The sequence below is a fragment of the Vidua chalybeata genome, chromosome 3, assembly GCF_026979565.1.
Source record: "Vidua chalybeata isolate OUT-0048 chromosome 3, bVidCha1 merged haplotype, whole genome shotgun sequence".
Classification (NCBI taxonomy): Eukaryota; Metazoa; Chordata; class Aves; order Passeriformes; family Viduidae; genus Vidua; species Vidua chalybeata.
Window position 1 is genome coordinate 54398257 of NC_071532.1, and position 18761 is coordinate 54417017.

General features: G+C 39.4%; 1 protein-coding gene across 3 annotated transcripts in view; it reads right to left on the reverse strand.

The window, feature by feature from the left end:
• The window catches only part of SCAF8 (SR-related CTD associated factor 8), an 88478-nt gene extending 74005 nt beyond the window's left edge, over window positions 1-14473 (reverse strand). For all 3 annotated transcript variants that reach the window (XM_053936792.1, XM_053936793.1, XM_053936791.1), the window contains exon 1: window positions 14110-14473. In XM_053936792.1, the coding sequence (XP_053792767.1) occupies window positions 14110-14139 (30 nt within the window). In that variant the 5' untranslated portion in view covers window positions 14140-14473. The remainder of the gene's footprint in view (window positions 1-14109) is intronic.
• Window positions 14474-18761: the final 4288 nt, after the last annotated feature.

Here is an 18761-nt window from a genome sequence, read left to right on the forward strand (position 1 = left end):
TAGTATAAAATGTAGCTCTCCATTTAGGAGGTCTTATTCAAATGAAGTTCGAGCCTTATCACATCAAGCAGCTGCATTTTTTTCACAGTAGAAATACAATTCATTTCGGAAGGTTGAAAGTGAAACACTGTTAATCTTCAAGTGTCAGATAAAACTGGAAGTTTCAGACGTTTTGAAACAGACTAGTTCACGTTTACAAGCTGGAAGAACAAAGAAAGGGAGCAGACAGAAACCCATATGTAAACTTAAAAAAAACCACTTTAGAGCTGAACTACCATATGACTATGAAAAAAAAATCTTCCATTTACTAGCCACTTACTGTTTTTCTGGATATACATCAACTCATATGAAACATTTGCTCAAAGGCAAAAACTGATCAGTATCTTTAAATGCCTGATTACTACTAAAAGATACTTGACTACAGACTAAAACTTTTTTTCTAGTTATCTTCCTAAGTTCCATGTTGTAGATTTGCAGAGTGAAAGTATTTGCACCATTTCTTATATGAAAATTCAGTAAGTACAGACATTTGCTGTTGAAATCTGAGGCATTGCTGTTGAAAGCACCAGTGTGTGGAGTCTCTTTTTAAAATGTACATTGAGAATTTATCTCCAAACACTGAACATCTATCACCTGCTGATGATGTACATACATAATGAAACCTAATTTTAAAACCACCTTACAAGCTGATGGATCAATTTCTTTTTCCTATTCATTTAGTAACTGATTTTGCAGCAGAAAAAAGAATACACTGATCTCAATCAAACCAAAATTTATCTCCCATATATCCTACCATCTAGAGAGAAGAAACAGTCTCCTGATATTTGCCCAGAAAAGAGCACTGCTCCAGTAACTTATGCATTCACCCAACAGTCACTCTGACACAAAGACTCTCCTAAGCAGTCACCACAACACAAACACAACGTCTGGGAGACTGCTGCTTCAGTTAAGGTGGAATGATTTAAAATAAACTGAAAACTGTTTTAAAAAAACAACAACAAAACTGCAAATATACATTAAAAATTTATAAAATGCTTTGTTTTGTACTGTCCATTCTTGAACTATGGCACATTACTCAGAAAATTAAAGATGAAACATTTCCTGTTTAAATGTAGATGGCATTATCACACAAGGATAAGGAAGAAACAAAGACTAAAATTCTACAGAATGGGGAAGGGGGAACAAGAGAGGATGAGGCAGGAGTTACACAATCAATGACAAGTCACAAGGAGTCTGACTGTACTGGTAAGGTAATCCATTTTCAAACTGTTAGCTCAGGTATTGAAAAAAACAAGTATTAAATAATTAAGTTAGAAAAAGCATTAATGCATTATTCCAGTATAAGCTTTTGAGAATAATTTTATTTTCCTCTGAGAGAAAATGCATAGCCAAAGTAATGAGAATACTTTCAAGTTACTGTAAAAAATGCCAGCCTTTTTTCAAGACAGCACACTTAACAGCAGCATACATTTGATTTCAATGTCAATGAACATTTAATGATCTATCAGTTTATACTAGAAAGCTATGGACAAGACTATTCTGCCTGCCTCAAGCATTCTAGATGACTGAACAGGATCAGCTCCAAACACATTGCCAACAATACAGGAAACTGCAAAATACAAATGGACATTAATCTTCCCAACCCATTTAAGCTAAAGGAAACACCAGATAAAATTTACAGTGAATATGTGGCGGGGGGGAAGTTGTTTTGCTGATTTCCTGTATGATGATTCCATCCAACCATTGGCATTTTCATAATTAGGTGGGGGACAATCAATAAACCTTTAATAGAAATATGCATGTTTAATTAAATGCTGAATATAAATCACAGGGAAACCTTACAGGGAACACCTCAATCTGAATGGCACCTCAGGGGCAAAATGAGTCCATAAAGATGTATTTGCTACAAATCCTAATCTGTCTCAATGCAAGCAATTCCCAGGGTCACGTTCTTGCAAAGTAAAAATCAGATGACAACCAAATATCCATGTAAAGCACACAACAGCTTATTACACAGATAGCATTAGAAGTCTTAATATGATCAAAGTAATAGTGCTAAAAGTTGTTTCTAAGACTATCTCTTTCCTACAGAAATGTACATTTAGGTATCAGGACCAGGCCAGCAATTAAAGCCAGTTAATTATAGTCACAATTCTGTATTTTCCTCTATCTGATAAAACAGTATATAATTATTTGTACAGTAAAAAGTAATGATGGGGAGAGCTACGACACTACATACAAGGCAATATTCCAGTGTACATAAAGGTTAACAGCATTGTTAATAATCATCTTCTCCAATATAATTTTAAATAAACCAAGTCCTCTTTCCAAACTTTGGGAAAAAAAAAATACAGGCTTGCTTGAAGATCTAATAAGCTACATGTTGGGACTGGAGACAAATGCAAAAGATCAGGTTGATGCTATAAATAAAGCAGTGAATTTCTGCTCTGTATTTTTTTCTTTAATTCTGTTAAGAAAAGTAGTCTTCAAGAGAAGCCCTATGCAAAAGTCAGGGAATTTATCAGCATATTTCTAAGTTTCATAATTCACTATCGCAAACAATAGTTTTATCATTACAATCACAATTAAAGAAGTACTTAAAGTGAAATCTACTGTAAGTACTCATAAAAAGCAAACTCTACTGCACACAGCTGTAGTTTACAAGGCAGTACTACAAGCTGCTAAGCTACAGCCTAAAGCTTCTCAAGTGAAGATCAGACATCATGCACATGAACTTACATCCCTGTATGGGCAGTTGCTTACACAGCAAGTTACTACACATACCCATGGAAGGCAACGGCACACTGCACTTCTGCAAAGCCCAGCACTTAATTCCAACATCTTTCAGTGCTCTTATTCAATAGGCAAAAGAGCCAGACAGCTGTTCCTGTACCAAAATTTTGAATAAAAAAATCAAAAGCAGTACTAACTTTATTAAAATTTTAAAAGCTTCATAAATAATATATCCCTTTTTTATACCTCTGCCACATCCTATAAAGACAAGAAGAGCAGCTAAGAAATAATTTTTCAAATAATTTTGCCATATAATTTTAGAAGGATTTAAACCTGTGAACAATTCTCATCTCATGAAATACAAAGGAACAGATATTCACACAGACAAATCTCTGTAACACTGATACAGCAGCTAAGGCAATAAACATTTTGATGCTGATATACCAGGACTCAGCCCATCTCTTAAGTATGAGCTAATGACTAGTGTGAGGGACATCAGTTACAAATATCTCTACAGAAATATTTTTAAAATTTTCTCTGCCTGCTAGAGAAAATTTTCCTGCTCTGCAGGACACATTAAAAAGACATCAAGTAATAGACACTAAGTAGACATCAAATATACTAACAAGTATCTGCAATAACAATGCAAAAAACCCAAAATAAATACTTAGAAGTCAAGCCAAATACATACTATCTTAATAAATTAGGTTAATTTCTTTCATACTTCAATAGCATTAAAATAAATCAAATCCAATTGGAAATAGAGAAATAGTATTTCTGAATACTGAATTCTGAATAGCTTACTAAATATTAATATCACCACACTTCAAAGAACAAGGAAAGAGTATTGTCATTTATTGCTTTAAAAAAAAAAAGACACTTATCAACAAATTTCTATTAGGTTACATTTTACACACTCTCCTGAAATTAAATTTCTTGGAAAAGTTACTCAAAGTGCATGCCCTCATCTCACAGTATGTAGGATTTTAACTTTATACTGAGTAGGACCTACCAATGAGAACTGTTATTTAAAACCTGTCAGCACTTTGTTACCCACAGTGCTGTATTTAAATGTTAAAATATATACCATAGATGTGCATGCAGGATGACCAGAATGGCAGATGCTCCTTTCAGCATAAGGTATTTAAGTTTGGAGGAAAAAAAAAAAATCTGTTCTTTCCACTATCAACCAAGATGAGTTGCTAAAATTCAACATTAAAAAAGTACAGACCAAGTGGGTTGCAAGACAACAGCATCTACCTTAATACAACTGTTTTCATAACCAAAGTACATGACACATGGTTTTAATTAAGTATAATAGTCCATTTTCTAGATATCTAAGTGGATGTTCCTTAAAAAAAAATTGAAAGGAACCAACAACTCTCACATCAAAAACTCAGCCCCTCCCTACACATCAGCTGCAATATACACCACTGTTTATGTTAAAAGAGGTCATTTAAATATTCATGTCAATTATATTATGCCAATACAGGCATCTAAGTGAAGTAAGATGCAAAGCAGTCCCTCCAGCCCATCAGATAGCAGCACATGAAGTCAGCTGTTACCACCACTGCATTTGTGTAGTGAGTTCTTCTCCTACTTCTTTTGTCTTAAGGAAACACAATTATGACTTTCAAGTTTACTGAATCCAAACAATTGGAGACAAAATTCCATATTTGAGCCAACAGTCCATTTACAATTTTCTTTAAACCCTCACCATTACTCCTTTCAAAGAGAGCCTCTAAGTACTCTTGGCACAGTCTGCTTTGTACAAGTATGAACATAAAACTGGAATTTAAAGAAACCACCTGGATTTGGCTCCACTTTCCTGAACTCCACACAAGTGCAATACAGATGCTTACTTCAGATAGTCTCTACAACATATGCCACTTGCTCTTAGCCATTTTTAAGTCATCAAATACAATTCCCCCTTTTTCTCTTCAGAGTAACTTTGGGTGCTTGCTGCATGGGAACAAAAAGTTTAGAAATACCTAAATGGACCAAATGAAATAGGTAGGTGAAAGTGAGCACTTCACCAATGCCTGAACTCCCAATAACAGAAAGGAAGGACTGACAAAAAATCCAGGTAAAAGTATCACACAAGAAAACAAGGAAAATAACAAGCATTTCACTTCAAGCAATTTTCTCATCTTTCCTGCCATATGGCTAATTTCCATATTTCTATTTTATCATTATTATATAGCTAATTCTAGATCAAGAGGAAAAGGATCAGCTTCTGTCACAGTATCAGTCGTCACAGATTTCCAGATGTGAGCTTAGGGGCTGCCTACACTGGAGAAGTACCCTCTGTCCTTGTTCCAATGCACTAGTTTGGTAAAGTGTGGCATAACAAAGAGTTAAAAGCCTTAGAGAAACCTAACTACAATCACACCTCTACAATTCTGAGATATGAAATATAGGAACAGATCTTAAACATTTTGAAAATCAGACTCACACATTTTCTCTGCCAACTGTTTTTAGAGCGCATGACAAAAACTGTCTTGTTGTGACGGTTTCAAAATATCTCATTGAATATAGTTTAAAACCCCTGCATTCACAATGAAACTTAATGATTCAAATAAAAAAAAAAAAAAAAAAAGCAATCACAGATTGTACTGGATTGGATTTCTCCAACCAATATATTTGTCATATAAATGGTCTGCATTTCCTGTTAAGTGCTTAAGTGCTCCACTTCACTCTTGTGAAAATTAAGAAGCAAACTACACCATTGGTAACCAAGTTATGAAGACCAACATGTTAACTGAAGCTTTTCCTTTTCATGTGAACCAGCTTTGTCTTGTTAATATGTACAGGAGATTCGGTATTCTGAAAGACTTTGATTTGATCAGGTCCTTCCACGGGCTTCCAACAATCTGGTCAATATATTCTAAGCTCTTGGGACTTACCCTCTGAAAAAGCCAAAAACATTTATAAGTATGATTATTTCTCTTTTTAAAACTGCAATCACATCACTAGCAAAATATTAGAATTGTATTTCTATATATCGTACTAATTTCTAAATTATGTACTGAGAGCTCCATAAAGTCCTGTTACAAGGCCAACGTTTTTAAACCAAGAGTTTTATAGTGAGCGTGATTTACAGTATTTTGCACTTTACAGAGAAAACAAACTACAGAATAACAGGGGTGGAAAGCAAAGAATACACATAATTAATTCTACTTAAGTTTTTGAAAGTAACTAATAAATACTGAAGATAGAGAACAAAAAAAAAAAAATAAAAAGTACGGAAACCTTTACCACTCAACTCTAAACTAATTATTTGGAAACACTGAGCCCTACACTGAACCACTCAAGATGATGGATCTTCTAAATTACCTTTCCCAAAAATGCATGCTATTTCAATAATAAATTTCAATTTAAATATGTAAGACAGCTGTTCACTTCCTTGCATAAAGGCAGTGCACCTTGTTCAGCTGTTATAATATTTTATAAAGCACTATTTACTTCAATCTTTCAAAACTAATGTTATAAAGAGTATCTTATAATAAACACGCTCAAGGCTACAAAAATAGTTGGCTTCAACCTCACAGGCGTTGTTACCCTCCACTGTTTTACTGCTCAGCCACCATCCACCCAACCCATCATTCCTTGCTCCTGGATCTTAGCTCTGCCACCCTTCTTTAGGCACATCTTCTTTTGTGCTTTCATTTTAAATAGGAATCAGAACACTCTCTGCCAACCCTCAAAAACATCAACAGCAGACACATTAACAAAGCTGCCAAGCCTCACTTTCCACACATGTAGTTTAGTAAATTAAACATGTGCATTATATTTCTGAATGTCAAAGCATCAGCCACCCACTCATATAACCAAGGACAGGAGAAAAGAACAACCTCATACAATCAAAAACTTTACCCAGTAAAACCAGCTAAGTTATGTAGGCAAACTCTTGCAAAAAGAAGTGGAAATAAATGGTAAGTTGTTGTATATCCATAGTAATCACCTTTGTACAAATGCCAGCTCACTTCCCAAAAGCCTAAGAGCAGAAACAGCAGGCTATTACAAGAAATATGCATTTCTGGTAGGAGTAAATCTGATAGAGAGAGGGTCATGGTGACAATGCACTCATTTCTTCGTATTTCCTTCAAATGTTAACATTTAAAATTCTACTTATAAAAATGTCTCCTTTTGATCAGTACATATGGCAAGAACAGGTAAAATAAGTAGTAGTACAGCAGTAACTGGACTATGTGTTTTTGCCTTAAAGAACATGTACCCTAAAGTGAAGAAGCAGCTCCTGAATAAGGTTAATAAAATTACCTACCCAACTACTGCTGTTGTCAGTGCTCCCTGAGAAATACTGCAGAAAGTAGCTCCAAGGAAGTGAAAAACTGGAAGAATAGAAATACACGTGCAACTTACGAAAAGTTCCGAACAGGAACAAGGACTAATATTGTTTGGAACTTTTTTCAAAAGTTGTTTTTGTTTTTGAACTTTCAAAGCCAAGCTCACTGAATTCTGGTTGCACATAAGAACAGCCAATTATGCACCTCTGTCCCAGGCCTCACAATGCAGTTACACCAGTGGCTGCTGAGGCCACGAATGTGGGCTATGACCAAGGCTGGAGGAGCCACTCAGGATGAATTTTTTAGTGCCTGTCATGAGGTAAAATGATGACTCAATTTTACAGACAAGAAGATAAAAGACCTCTTCCTAAGTAAAAAAAATACTCTTATGGGAGTAATTTAAGTACTTTAAAGTATTTTTAAACCTGCCTTACCAAAAAGTTTTGTTCTGAATGGCTTTTTTCCTGTAAGAAAGCCATGTGGATTACCAGACTCCACTTCTACAACTGCCATAGGAAAACAGAGTGTTGGTCATAGAATGGTTTGGGTTGGAAGAGAATTTAAAGGTCATCTAGTTCCAAACTCCATGCTATGGGCAAGGACATTTTCCACTAGCCCAAGTTGCTCTAAGTCCCATCCAACTTGGCCTGTAACACTTCCAAGGATGGGGCACAGCTCAAATAGTGACAAATCCAAAAAAAGACTTGTTAAGATAATTTTAAGAACCCTGTCAAAGACTGTAGCCTCAGGTATAATCTTGGTAAGCAGGTGACAACCAAAGGATCTGAAGTTATAAGAGTTCAGAAGGGCATTTGTTTTAAATTGCAAAATGGCTGGCTGCTCTCTAAACGAGTAGCAAGTAGGATCAATACTTGTAACTATCCAGTTACAGCCCCAGAGACTTTGCAGAATCTGGAGATCTACACAACTGCTACAGGCTCACAAGGATCTGATCTAGATCACAGTTTAAGAACAAATTTAAAGTCTATGTATCTAAGACTGAAAACCTATAAATGTCTGTCCTATACTATTTCACTAAAGAAATTAGGTTCTCGAACAAGACATGCACCAAAATAAAACCAAAGCATAACATTTTGGGCCTTTAACACACACTTGCAGGAGCATGTCTTTACAAGGCCAAAAGTCAAGGTTCTGTGGCCAATGAAATTCAAAGGTCAGATCAGTCTTTGAAAGTGTGATATTAAAACGGCAAATATATATTCAGCACACATGGAGACATTTAACCAGGTGAACATCAATTTAATATTTACTTTACCTTCAAGAGAAAAGGACTTTCTTTCCCTACACTCTTTAAAAAAGTCGCTGAGAGACAGCGAAGTTCAATTCTTGCAGGGAAACAAGTTACATTTCACTGATACTGCTCCTAATGTTCCTGACAGTAAACAGGAAACTAATAAATTCTTACATATTTTGTTGCATCTTAAGGGAATTCATGTAAATATTCATCCTTTTTTTTTGAGAAACACTACAGGATTATACAGCAAACTAAAATGGAAGACATTTTTCACATCCACCCCAGAGGTTAAGAATGAAAAACAGAAACAACTTTTCAGATGTATGAATGTCTGCATGCAAATGCACGTATCACTTTTTCTTCTGACAAAAGACAAAAGTAAACCAGAAGCTCTCATCCCAATTTGCTACAATAAAATTTACAAGTATCTGACCATATATGGGGCAGCAGAGAAATGAAAAAGAAAAAAGCTTTAAACTTATCACAGCTGCAGCGTCCTTCAAACAGCAGAGGATATGAAAGAAGGTAGTACTCTCTTTTATGGCTAGTAAAATATAGTGACAGAGAAAACAGATACAGGTTTTGCCATTGTCACAGCAGCTAGGGAAAAAAAAACCCTACAGATGTTTTAGGTGCTTCAGCCAACATGAAACATCCAGCAGAATCCAAGAAAAATATCTTGACAGGGAGTAGCTTACGTGTCTTCTTACTGTTCCTTAACATAACTGCTAGTATCTACTTGCACTAATCAAAGCCCTGGCTGCTCGTTTTATAGAGCATCCTTTTTTCCCCACTTTCTCCAGCTATTCAGCATCAATCTGTATTTAGCATCTTCATGAGGCATACCATTTAGCATTTTTCAGCATCAACTGGCATTCTTTCATGAAGAACCCACCTCATTGACTTAGAATACAACATTTAAATAGTCTGAAATAGAATATTTAGTTTAGCCTTCTGTACTTTTATGCACCCATACTCCAATGCTCAGTATTTAAAATGTGGGTAATTTCCAAGGGTCACATTTCTGAAATTGTAGACCACTGAACTGTTCCTCACTGACCCTTAAAATATACCTTCCAAAGAATTGTCATGATAAAGGTGGACGATACAAAATGAAGTGCAAATGAAGTATCGAGACAACAGCATTACCAATAAATGATCAGTGTCTGCCATTTCTCTACCACTGATCAATTTCAGAATGACAAGTGAACCCAAAAGCAGCAATAGCCACTTTATGCATCATCTTACTTGACTCTTAAAAGCATTATCCACACCAAAAGCTCAGCGTATTTTAGGATGAACTATGCGAAGACAACCATTTTCTTTGTCAGTAACGGCTGAACACCAACCTAGCAATGCTGCAGAAGTTTTAATTATGACTCAGACCCTAGAAGAGAATAGGCACAACAACCCACACCATCTTTAAACAAACAGTAATCACTACCTTAACCTTACAGCACTTTATGTGCATGCCACTTTAAGATGTCAGATATTCCAGGTCTCCCTGATGACACTTAAGTTTTCTATTCAATTCCCTTGTACATGAAAGTATCAACACCCAACTGTGCAGACAAGAGAAACTGAACTTTTCATACAAGACACGCTCAAGTGAACAAGGCATTTGTGAAAGGAATTAGAAGACACATGACCTTCTTGTTCCTGAGTTCCAAGGGACCAACTTCACCTTATTCTATTTTACCTTTTTTTAAAATATACAATTGTTCTTTCCTGAATTGCCTCTCCAGTGTCATAATATACTGCATTGCCTGACAAATACAAATACAGCTGAAATTTGTGGCACTGGACGATAACAACTATTGTGCATTTGATTCAACAATGTAAATTTCAAATCTAGATATGCTATCTAATTCTCCTGAGTAGGTTTCACCATTACTAAGCTTCTAAATGGCTGTAAATCAAAGATGCAAGTACCACTCTCAGCAACTCAAAATGAAAACAATATTCAATGATTTGACCAAAGCATGCATAGCTTATGTAGGAGATATTTCTGTTTTGTTTTTAAAGAGAATGCAAAAACGAAAACATCATGAACAGCAAGACTTGATGAAGCTCATACATGAAGAGATGCGTGCCTGTATGTGAGTAGAGGTATTGATAAACTTTAATTTATTAGAAATGCTTTGTTTAATTGAACAAGATCAGTGAATTATTATTGCAGTTTTTAAAGAAATAAATATCTAAGTTGAATTTTCTCTATCTTTTCAAGATGCCTATTATTCAATTCTTAGAGATGCAGGTAGTATGGCTAAACAAAGCATAACTTCAAATATTCCATTTGTGTTGTACTTAAAAATGAATTTGCGATCTCCGTTCCCCTTAAAATAAATTATGATCCTGTGACTATTTATGTGACTGTAAAATCATTTACATTTATTCTACATGTTAACACAGAAATAAATTTTTAAAAAATTAAATATATTTTAGAATTAAAACATCCATTGGTCTTCTTTTTCCACACAGTCTTCACATTATAAAGTAAAAAAAAAAATAAAGTAAAAAAAAAAAAAAGGACAAGTATTGCAAGAAAACTCTGGAGTATAGCACTCAAAACTAACTTCAAGACCAGTACCTAAAAGCAATGTGACAATGGGCAGCTAGGGTTGATGATGACAGCAGGACTTTAACACTGAGCCAACTATGTAACAAATACTGAATTTTAATTATATACATCTGCAATTAAATAACTGTCATCTAAGCACTGGAACTGTGAGGACACACATGCTTGTATATTCTATACATTTTATAGAACATACAGAGAATTTTAAACACTTGACTCATTTTCTTCTGTCAGGACGTGTTCTTGAATCTGATTTTGTGCTTTTCTGAAAAATCTCAGGGCCTAAACTGAGGCCTGGAGGAAAATGGCTCTGCAGTGGTAAGCCTTTGTGGTGCCAACTGTAGCAAATGATAAACTCTGTGGTACAAAACACTGCCAATTACCTCAACACTATACTAGCTCAGTTGTATATTATTCCAATTTTCAGCTGCCAAGCAGTTTTAATCAAATGGGAAAATGTCAATCATTACATAAAAACAATACTGAGCATGTTTTATTTAGGAACCTGATTATTTCTCAGCTTTAAATTTACGTTTTCCAAGACTTGAAATGTTAGGGCTAATTTTATATATACAACTAGGTACAGCACAGACAGCGCTACTTATCATCACTAGACATTGAACAGCTTTCTGCAATAGCCGCCATTATTTCCAGTAGTTACTGTTCAAATAAACTCAAAATTCTTCTTTCTAATCAAATTAATGACAAGCCTATTTTAAGCACTTCAATCTTACTGCCATATAGGATAGTCACCTACAAGATATTGCTCAGCTCACATACAATTCTGGAGTTAGCTAAACTCCCTAGACAGATAGATGCCTTTATTTTAGCATTTCTGCAGAATCCAAACACAACTCCTTCTTTTGAAAAAACCAAATTAAAAAAAATCAACCTGCAAACTTGAGTGTTTAAATGTATTGAAATGCTCCTTCTAAAGTGTTATCTGGTTTTCACCAGTAAGTTACATAAACTGTTGTAAAATCCTTAACTGAATGCAAACTGCATAAGAAAAAGTATGGTAAAAGTTTTTATACAATTTATTCTGTCTCATCTGCTGCTAAATTTAATTTACATCTATTTTAAGCCAGAAAACTCTAAAACAGGACTCAGACGTCAGTTCTGGAGTTTAACTTGACCTTAAAATATAATATAAACAAATAACGGGATTTTACAAGTAATATTTACAACCAATATTTTGTAAATATCAAAATTTACAATTTTGTAAAATTGTATCAAAACCACTTGGGAACAGCAATATATAGACTCATACACTTTAGGTAATTCAAATATTTAGTGATCATTTCACAGTTCTAAACTGCAAAGTGTGCATAGATAAGTTAAACCAGAGAAAATGACAGAAAGCTAAATAAAAGTTCAGTTCTGCACTGGGTATAGAAGTGTTAAGAGTGGCTAGCAATGACATTTGGGATTCTTTAGCTGCACCAAGTCTGGTACCATTTACTTCCAGGACCAGGCATCTTTAAAACCTTCCCATCATTGTAGCCCAGTATTCAAATGGAGAGGTTAAATCAGAGATACTGTCTATTAATAACATAGCAGATAAGTTGGTTAAAATGACACTGTCAGATCTTCTGCATTTTCTTTTCCAACAACCTACTGTCTACCGTTTTTAAGGATTTAGAAAATGTAAGGCATAATCTAAAGCTCTCCTCTTCAGCACAGCTGCCACCTTAAGTCTCAGACTTATTTTTACAGTATTTATACCCAAGTGCTCAGCAAGTCAGTTAGAAGAGTTAGAAGCTGTTTTTCAACATGAAGAGGAAGACTTCTGCTCCTACTGATAGGTATATAGAAGGTAAATGTTCTGAACAACTTATTTGTGACCAGATTCTTCCTTTCCCCTGCATAATATAGAAAATGTGCCAATCAAGTAATAAAATAGGAATAAAAGTTTATAGTGTTTATTTTCTTCTAGTGGCCACAATGTGCTTATTTCTACTTAAAGTGCAACACCTAGAACTGCACATCAAGGTTAGAGCTGTACAAGTGCTCCCAAGTTACTGGAGAGTACCTGCTCATTTCAGAAATCTATCTTACTGTGCTTGCAGAAACAACAACATGGTTGCCACACTATTCCACCACAGATCAAATGAAACAGCATTACTTAAAACCATTAAAACTGTACTACATCCCTGTTGGGACTAGTGAAAGGGCAACTGGGAGCTTCAGTATGTGAGCAATCTCTAAAAGTATACATTGTAACAAGTGCTGATACTATCTAAGGTCAATATAAGTTAAAAACTACTTTGTAAAATGTAGGACTTGGTAAGAAAAATATGTATTTGTTTTTCTTGCTTGTACATTAACTTCAAAATACAAATGACACTTTCACAATGACGGCAACAAAGCAGAGTTGCCACAAGAACCATCTTACAATAAAATAAACATTAGTTCTCCGCACAAAAGAGAAGCCAGGTGCAATATGAACACCTCAGCCTATATTTATGTATGTGTTCTTGGGTTCCGTAGCCTGCTCTCTGCACGGTGCTTCAGTGCAGGATCTGAGCTCTGCGCAGCATGTAGGGAATGTCTGCTTCCATCCTGACCACTGCAAATATACGACTCTTAAATACGAAGACGAACCTCCAATGCCTTTGTTTTCCTTTCCCCAGATTTAAAGCTTAGCTGCCCGAGGTGTTAAAAGTGCGCGCTGGCGGGATTCGGACACACATGTGAGGAGGAAGAGGGTGGCAGGAGAGATGAAGGAAGGCGTAGACGGGCACAGTCCCCGTGCCCGGCGAGCCTGGACCGCCCCCCCCGCCGCCCAGCGCAGCCTCCTCGGCCGCTGCGTGAAGTTGGCCGGGCATCACCCGCCCCACCGCAGGCCAGGCGCAGGGAAGAGACCTCTTTCTCCTCCTCTTCCTCGGCCTCCTCACGCGTCCTCCTCTTCCTCCAGCCCGCCGCCAGATCTATTCTTCCCCTTCAGCCGCCCCCAGCTTCACGGCGGAAGAAGCTGGGGGGGAGGGGTATGTCTCCATTACCCTCTCCACCCTCCCGCTTCCCAGGGACGGCGACAACGGCCCTTTCCCGCCCGACGCGGGGGGGAGCCCCGGACCGGCCTGCGGGAATATTCCCGCATCCCTGGGCCCCCCGGAGCTCCCCCAGTTCCCGCAGCGTCCCCTCTGCGGGGAGGGGGCAGGGAAGGCGCCAGGCCCCGGGGCCCCGCCCGCTCCCCGGCCCCTAGGAGAGGAGGCCGCCGGCTGGGGGTTACACACCTCGCTGTTAAAGGCTTTCACAGCCTCCATGTCGCGGCGGAGGCGGGAGCCAGGCGGCTTCTCTCCGCTGATGGCGGCCGGGCCGGGCCGGGCCGGGCGGGGGCAAGTCTCGGTCCGTGCGTGCGTGCGCTCCTCGCTCAGGGGCCGCCCGGCCTCCTCTCCATGGCGGGTTGCGCAGGGGGCGGGCGCGGAGGGACGCGGGCCCCGCTCGTTTCCGTCTCCTCCTCGCCCCGCTTCCCGCCCGGCAGCGCCCCGCGTTCCCTTCTCTCTCTCCTTCCCTCCCTCCCGCGCTCGGCTCCGGGCGGCCGCGCCGGTAGGAGATGGAAGAACAACGCGCGGCGGCTGCAGCGCGGGCACCAATATGGCGGACACGCGGGGGCTCCTCGCAGTGCAGCGCCGGAGCGGCGCAGGCGGCTACAGCGTCCCCTGCCGGCAGCGCCTGCACCGCAGCCCGCGCCGCACCGCACGGGCGCTGCTGGGATGGCGCCGCGTCCGCCCCGCCCGCTCTCCTCCCTCTCCTCCTCCTCCCGGAGCGGGGGGGAAGGAAAGGGTTACGGGAATGAGGTGTTAAATGCCGCTGCCTTTCGTCACCGCGGGGCAAATCCGGGAGTTCTTGACCCATCCTTTTCACCCTTTCGAGATCCCCGAACTGTTCTCCTTCTTGCGCCCGGGCCGCTGAGCCTCCCTCTCCCCGCAGCAAGGCCCGCCGGCAAAACTGAGAACGGCATGCAGGCTTGAAAAAAGGCAACGGGAAAAAGAGTCAGAGAGGCGTAGGAGAGCAAAAAAAAAATCATAATTCGGTAAGCCCACAAACAATCAGAACTATTTATCAAGAGGAAAGGAGAAAACCCAGACAATTGTAATGCAAATCAGTCACAAACCTCAGTGCACTTACTACCTAAATAGTATAACTCAACAATTCCATACCAAAAAGTCTCTAAACCCATTACCAGGCGTTAAGGCATTTCTGTTTAACTACCCAGGGCATCTTGTCAGGTTAAGTTTCGGACAGGGTGCACTTCCCCATGCCCCCAGCACCATGCCAGATGGCAGAGCACCTGCCTCTCCCTGAAGCACAAACAACTTGCTTAGCTGAGAAATCCCAGCAGGAGCAGCTCTGTCAAATAGGAGGACTTAGTTCCAGAGCATAGATTTTTGTTCCCTCAAACACAAAACCACCACAACTCACCTTTGCCAGGAAAAGGCTCAAGGATCTCAGAAGCAATGAAGATGAAAACTTAGGTTTGTCTTTAGTTGCTGCTTCTCTGCTTGGTTATGTCCTTTCAACTCTACTGACACAGTAGAGATATGTCAGCTCCCATCTGAATTGCATTTCACTATTTCCAGTCACAGCTCTAGGTCAGGCTCTGGATAGACTGTGCCTTGATGGTCTCAAAAGTGCCCCTCAGACCGGAGCCACAGAGGCTCTTCATGGACAATGAAAATCCCAATTCAGGCCTGAGTCAGGGACTTCAAACTGAAATAGGCTTTATTCAACAAACAAGGTAACATAAATTAAGCCAAACATTGGAGGGAGACCTGGAATCCTATAGTTCCATTCTTACAGAAACAAGAGAGATTACTAAGTCTTTTTATAAAAGGAATTGGAAGTTCCTCCTGTCTTACCCCCCAACAGGCTTTCTTAAGGAAAAAGCCCATCTCTAGGAACCACCCTTGTTGCAGTATCAGGCCACCAAGAGGGTCAGGAAACAAGAGCAAATACCCTGTTGCGATGTGAGGACTGTGTCTGTTCAGACTGGAAAAAAAAAACAGACGGCCATGGCATAGGAAGGACACCCAATGCCTGCAAAGTAAAATGACTGAATAAGGCTCAATGACGTTTGTTTTTAAACAACTGAATAAAGTTCTTTGCAGACCTACACAGCAGGAGATCAAGAGGCAGTAGTTGCAGTGTTGCTTTGTTTTCCCTGGCCACATGCAGCTCTTGGGAGCCCGGCTGTGGTATACCTTCCACGTGCTGCCGAGGTTTCTGCCGCGGGTTCCCAGACACGGCTTCCATGTCCCGGGCGCGTGGGCTGGCCAGCCACTGTAACTGTGCGCTACGGATCCGGTAAAGAAGTAAGGAATTTGTCCATTTACTCCATGCTTGGCAGGAACGGTTTATTGGTCACGCAGCGTGATTTGGTGGAAAGATGTGACCGCTTCCAGCTCTCGCATGGGAGAAAATGGCGCTGGGGTTCTGGTGGTGTAGGATTTTATGGGGGAACGGGACGAGAGGACCCACAGCCTCCCATCCAATAGAGGCGACTGCCGTGGCGGTGACGTCCACCACAGCAACCAACCAAGATGGGGCTGGGGTGGTTCCTGGGTCCCTGGGCTAATGGGGTTGCAGGATCAGGGTGACTGGCAGGGAACTCTCTGGAAAAGACAGGGAGTGTCCGCAGGAGTGACTGGGGTAGGCTCCAATAGCACGCAGCAAGGAGCGAACTACTGCAGGGAGGGGAAAACATGGGGGGTGCGCGGGATTACAGAATTTGGCTATCTAACATAAATTAAAAACCTCTAATCTAAACCCGAATCCCAGGATACAACAAGTAGTCTTCACTTAAAGCAGGGGAAGTTCTGACACAACCCAAGAAAAACCTTTTCAGTTGCAAAGATGGCCAAGCAGTGGGGTAGGTTTTCCAGACAGGCTGTGCAGTCTCTAGCCCTTTATGAAGTTCCTTGGGATAAGGACCTTAGTAAGCTACTCAGAGGTCACAGCCTGACCCTGCTTTGAGCCAGAGACTGGACTAGACAAGCTCCACAGGTCCCTTCTAACCTGAGTGGCGCTGATACTCTATGAACTGCAGAGTTCTGTGCAACCTTCTTGCAGTCCCTCTTCACAGATGATTCAGGAGAAACACACTATGCTTACCAGGAGGGCATGGCCTCTGTTTCTCTTTCGGGTTTTGTTTTGTTTGGGGTTGTTTTAATTTCTTTGGGGTTTTAGTTGTTTTTATGGTGTTTTTTTTATTTTTCTTTTTTTTTTTGGTTTGGTGGTTTTTTTTTTTTTTTGGTTTGATTTTTTCCTGTGCAAATTAAGAGTAAATAAAATATGAAGAGACAGCTCTGTTCAAATTATTTTGAAGGCTTTACATGGTACTCATTGTACTACAAGAGTAACTGCTGTAACTATTTATCTTGTACTCCTCTGGAAAGCTTACTGAAGTACTGCAGTTACAAACAGTCCTCCAGGATCTGCTAACTTCCCTTTTAGGTGAAATTGAAGCAAGCCTAGTTTTCCCTAGCAAAATGGATTGAATTCCACACTGCAGAAACTTTGTAAAAAAAGTTTTGAAATTGGGTTCAAAGTGATCACAAACTGCCACTCAGTTGCTTTTCAGGAATATTTTTTTTCCAGAAGCATGAAAGTAATTCCAATAAAGGAGAAACCAAAGAAAGAGGGGTAGGATTTACAGTTAGAGATACATACACAAAGTCTTGACTTCAAAAGCAGAGCCTGAATTTGAAACTAAGTGGTTCCCCACACATACACATACACACACACATGCATTTCCAACCTGCTTTCTGTAGGTCTGTAATAAACATTTAAACAAGTATTTTTACCACTTAAAATTTTGAGGTAGCAAAGCCTTTTAACAGCCCCTTTTAATTCCAGCAGTAGAAAGAAGAGCAGCACATTACATCCCTGATCTCAAAAGGAGCTAGCTGTCATCCAAGAATGAGAAATAGGCTACATAATCAATACTGTAAAGCATCTCAGATTATGTTTACATGGTCTAATTAAGAAAACATACAAATGATGTAACATCGAAACAGTGTTAGCGCAGAAACACTAGCATATTTTGGGGCAAGGTGGCCTTGCCCCACAAGGCTCTCCCATTCAGTGGCTCGGTATCACTCCTGATGTACCAAAGCCAGGAGAATTCTCATTGTGCTGCACAGCAGAGTAAGCATCAGCTTCCTGCACAGCACAAGCTTTCTGCAGTTCCAGTGCTCTGCACAACTGATCAAACTCATACCAGAAACATTAGTTCTGCAGATGAAATACCACTTGCTTCCCAACATGTCAAAGAATTATATGTGGGATTTGCAATGATGACACACACTTCCTGTGTGGATGCAAACACCTTGGTTTGCAATTCTAAAAGAAAAGCAGGACTGAATACATCTTTAGTCTCTTTTTTTTTTCCCCCATAAGAGAAGGTAACATAGGTATGCTTGCTTTTTTCCTATTTTAGAGACTCAATAGATCAAACAAGTGTCATACTGGCAAATGCCCTTAAGAAAGCTGTCATCCATGTAAGCAGTTCCCTGTTTCAGCAGAGGAAACTACATGCAAGTGTCTGGAGGGAGAACTGGTGTTCCAGTTGACAGAGAACAGAGTAAAATAGATCTGTTATTAGATTAGTAACTTAGCTTCAGGTAAGCAAATGTCACTCAGTTTTCCTCAAACTAACTCCACAATTTTTTTGAACACACAGCTACAAGTCATCCTCTATGCACCCTGCCCATTTCTACTTAACTTTTCAGTGCATTTTCAAGTATTATCTTACATTTTTTACAGAAATTTAACTCATTTCTCCCCTCTGTCCTTCCTCGCTAACTCTACTTCATCTTTCTCTTTCATTTGCATTTTCAGTCCTCTTAACCTCTGTAAACATTTTAAAAGTTTAAACTGTAACAAA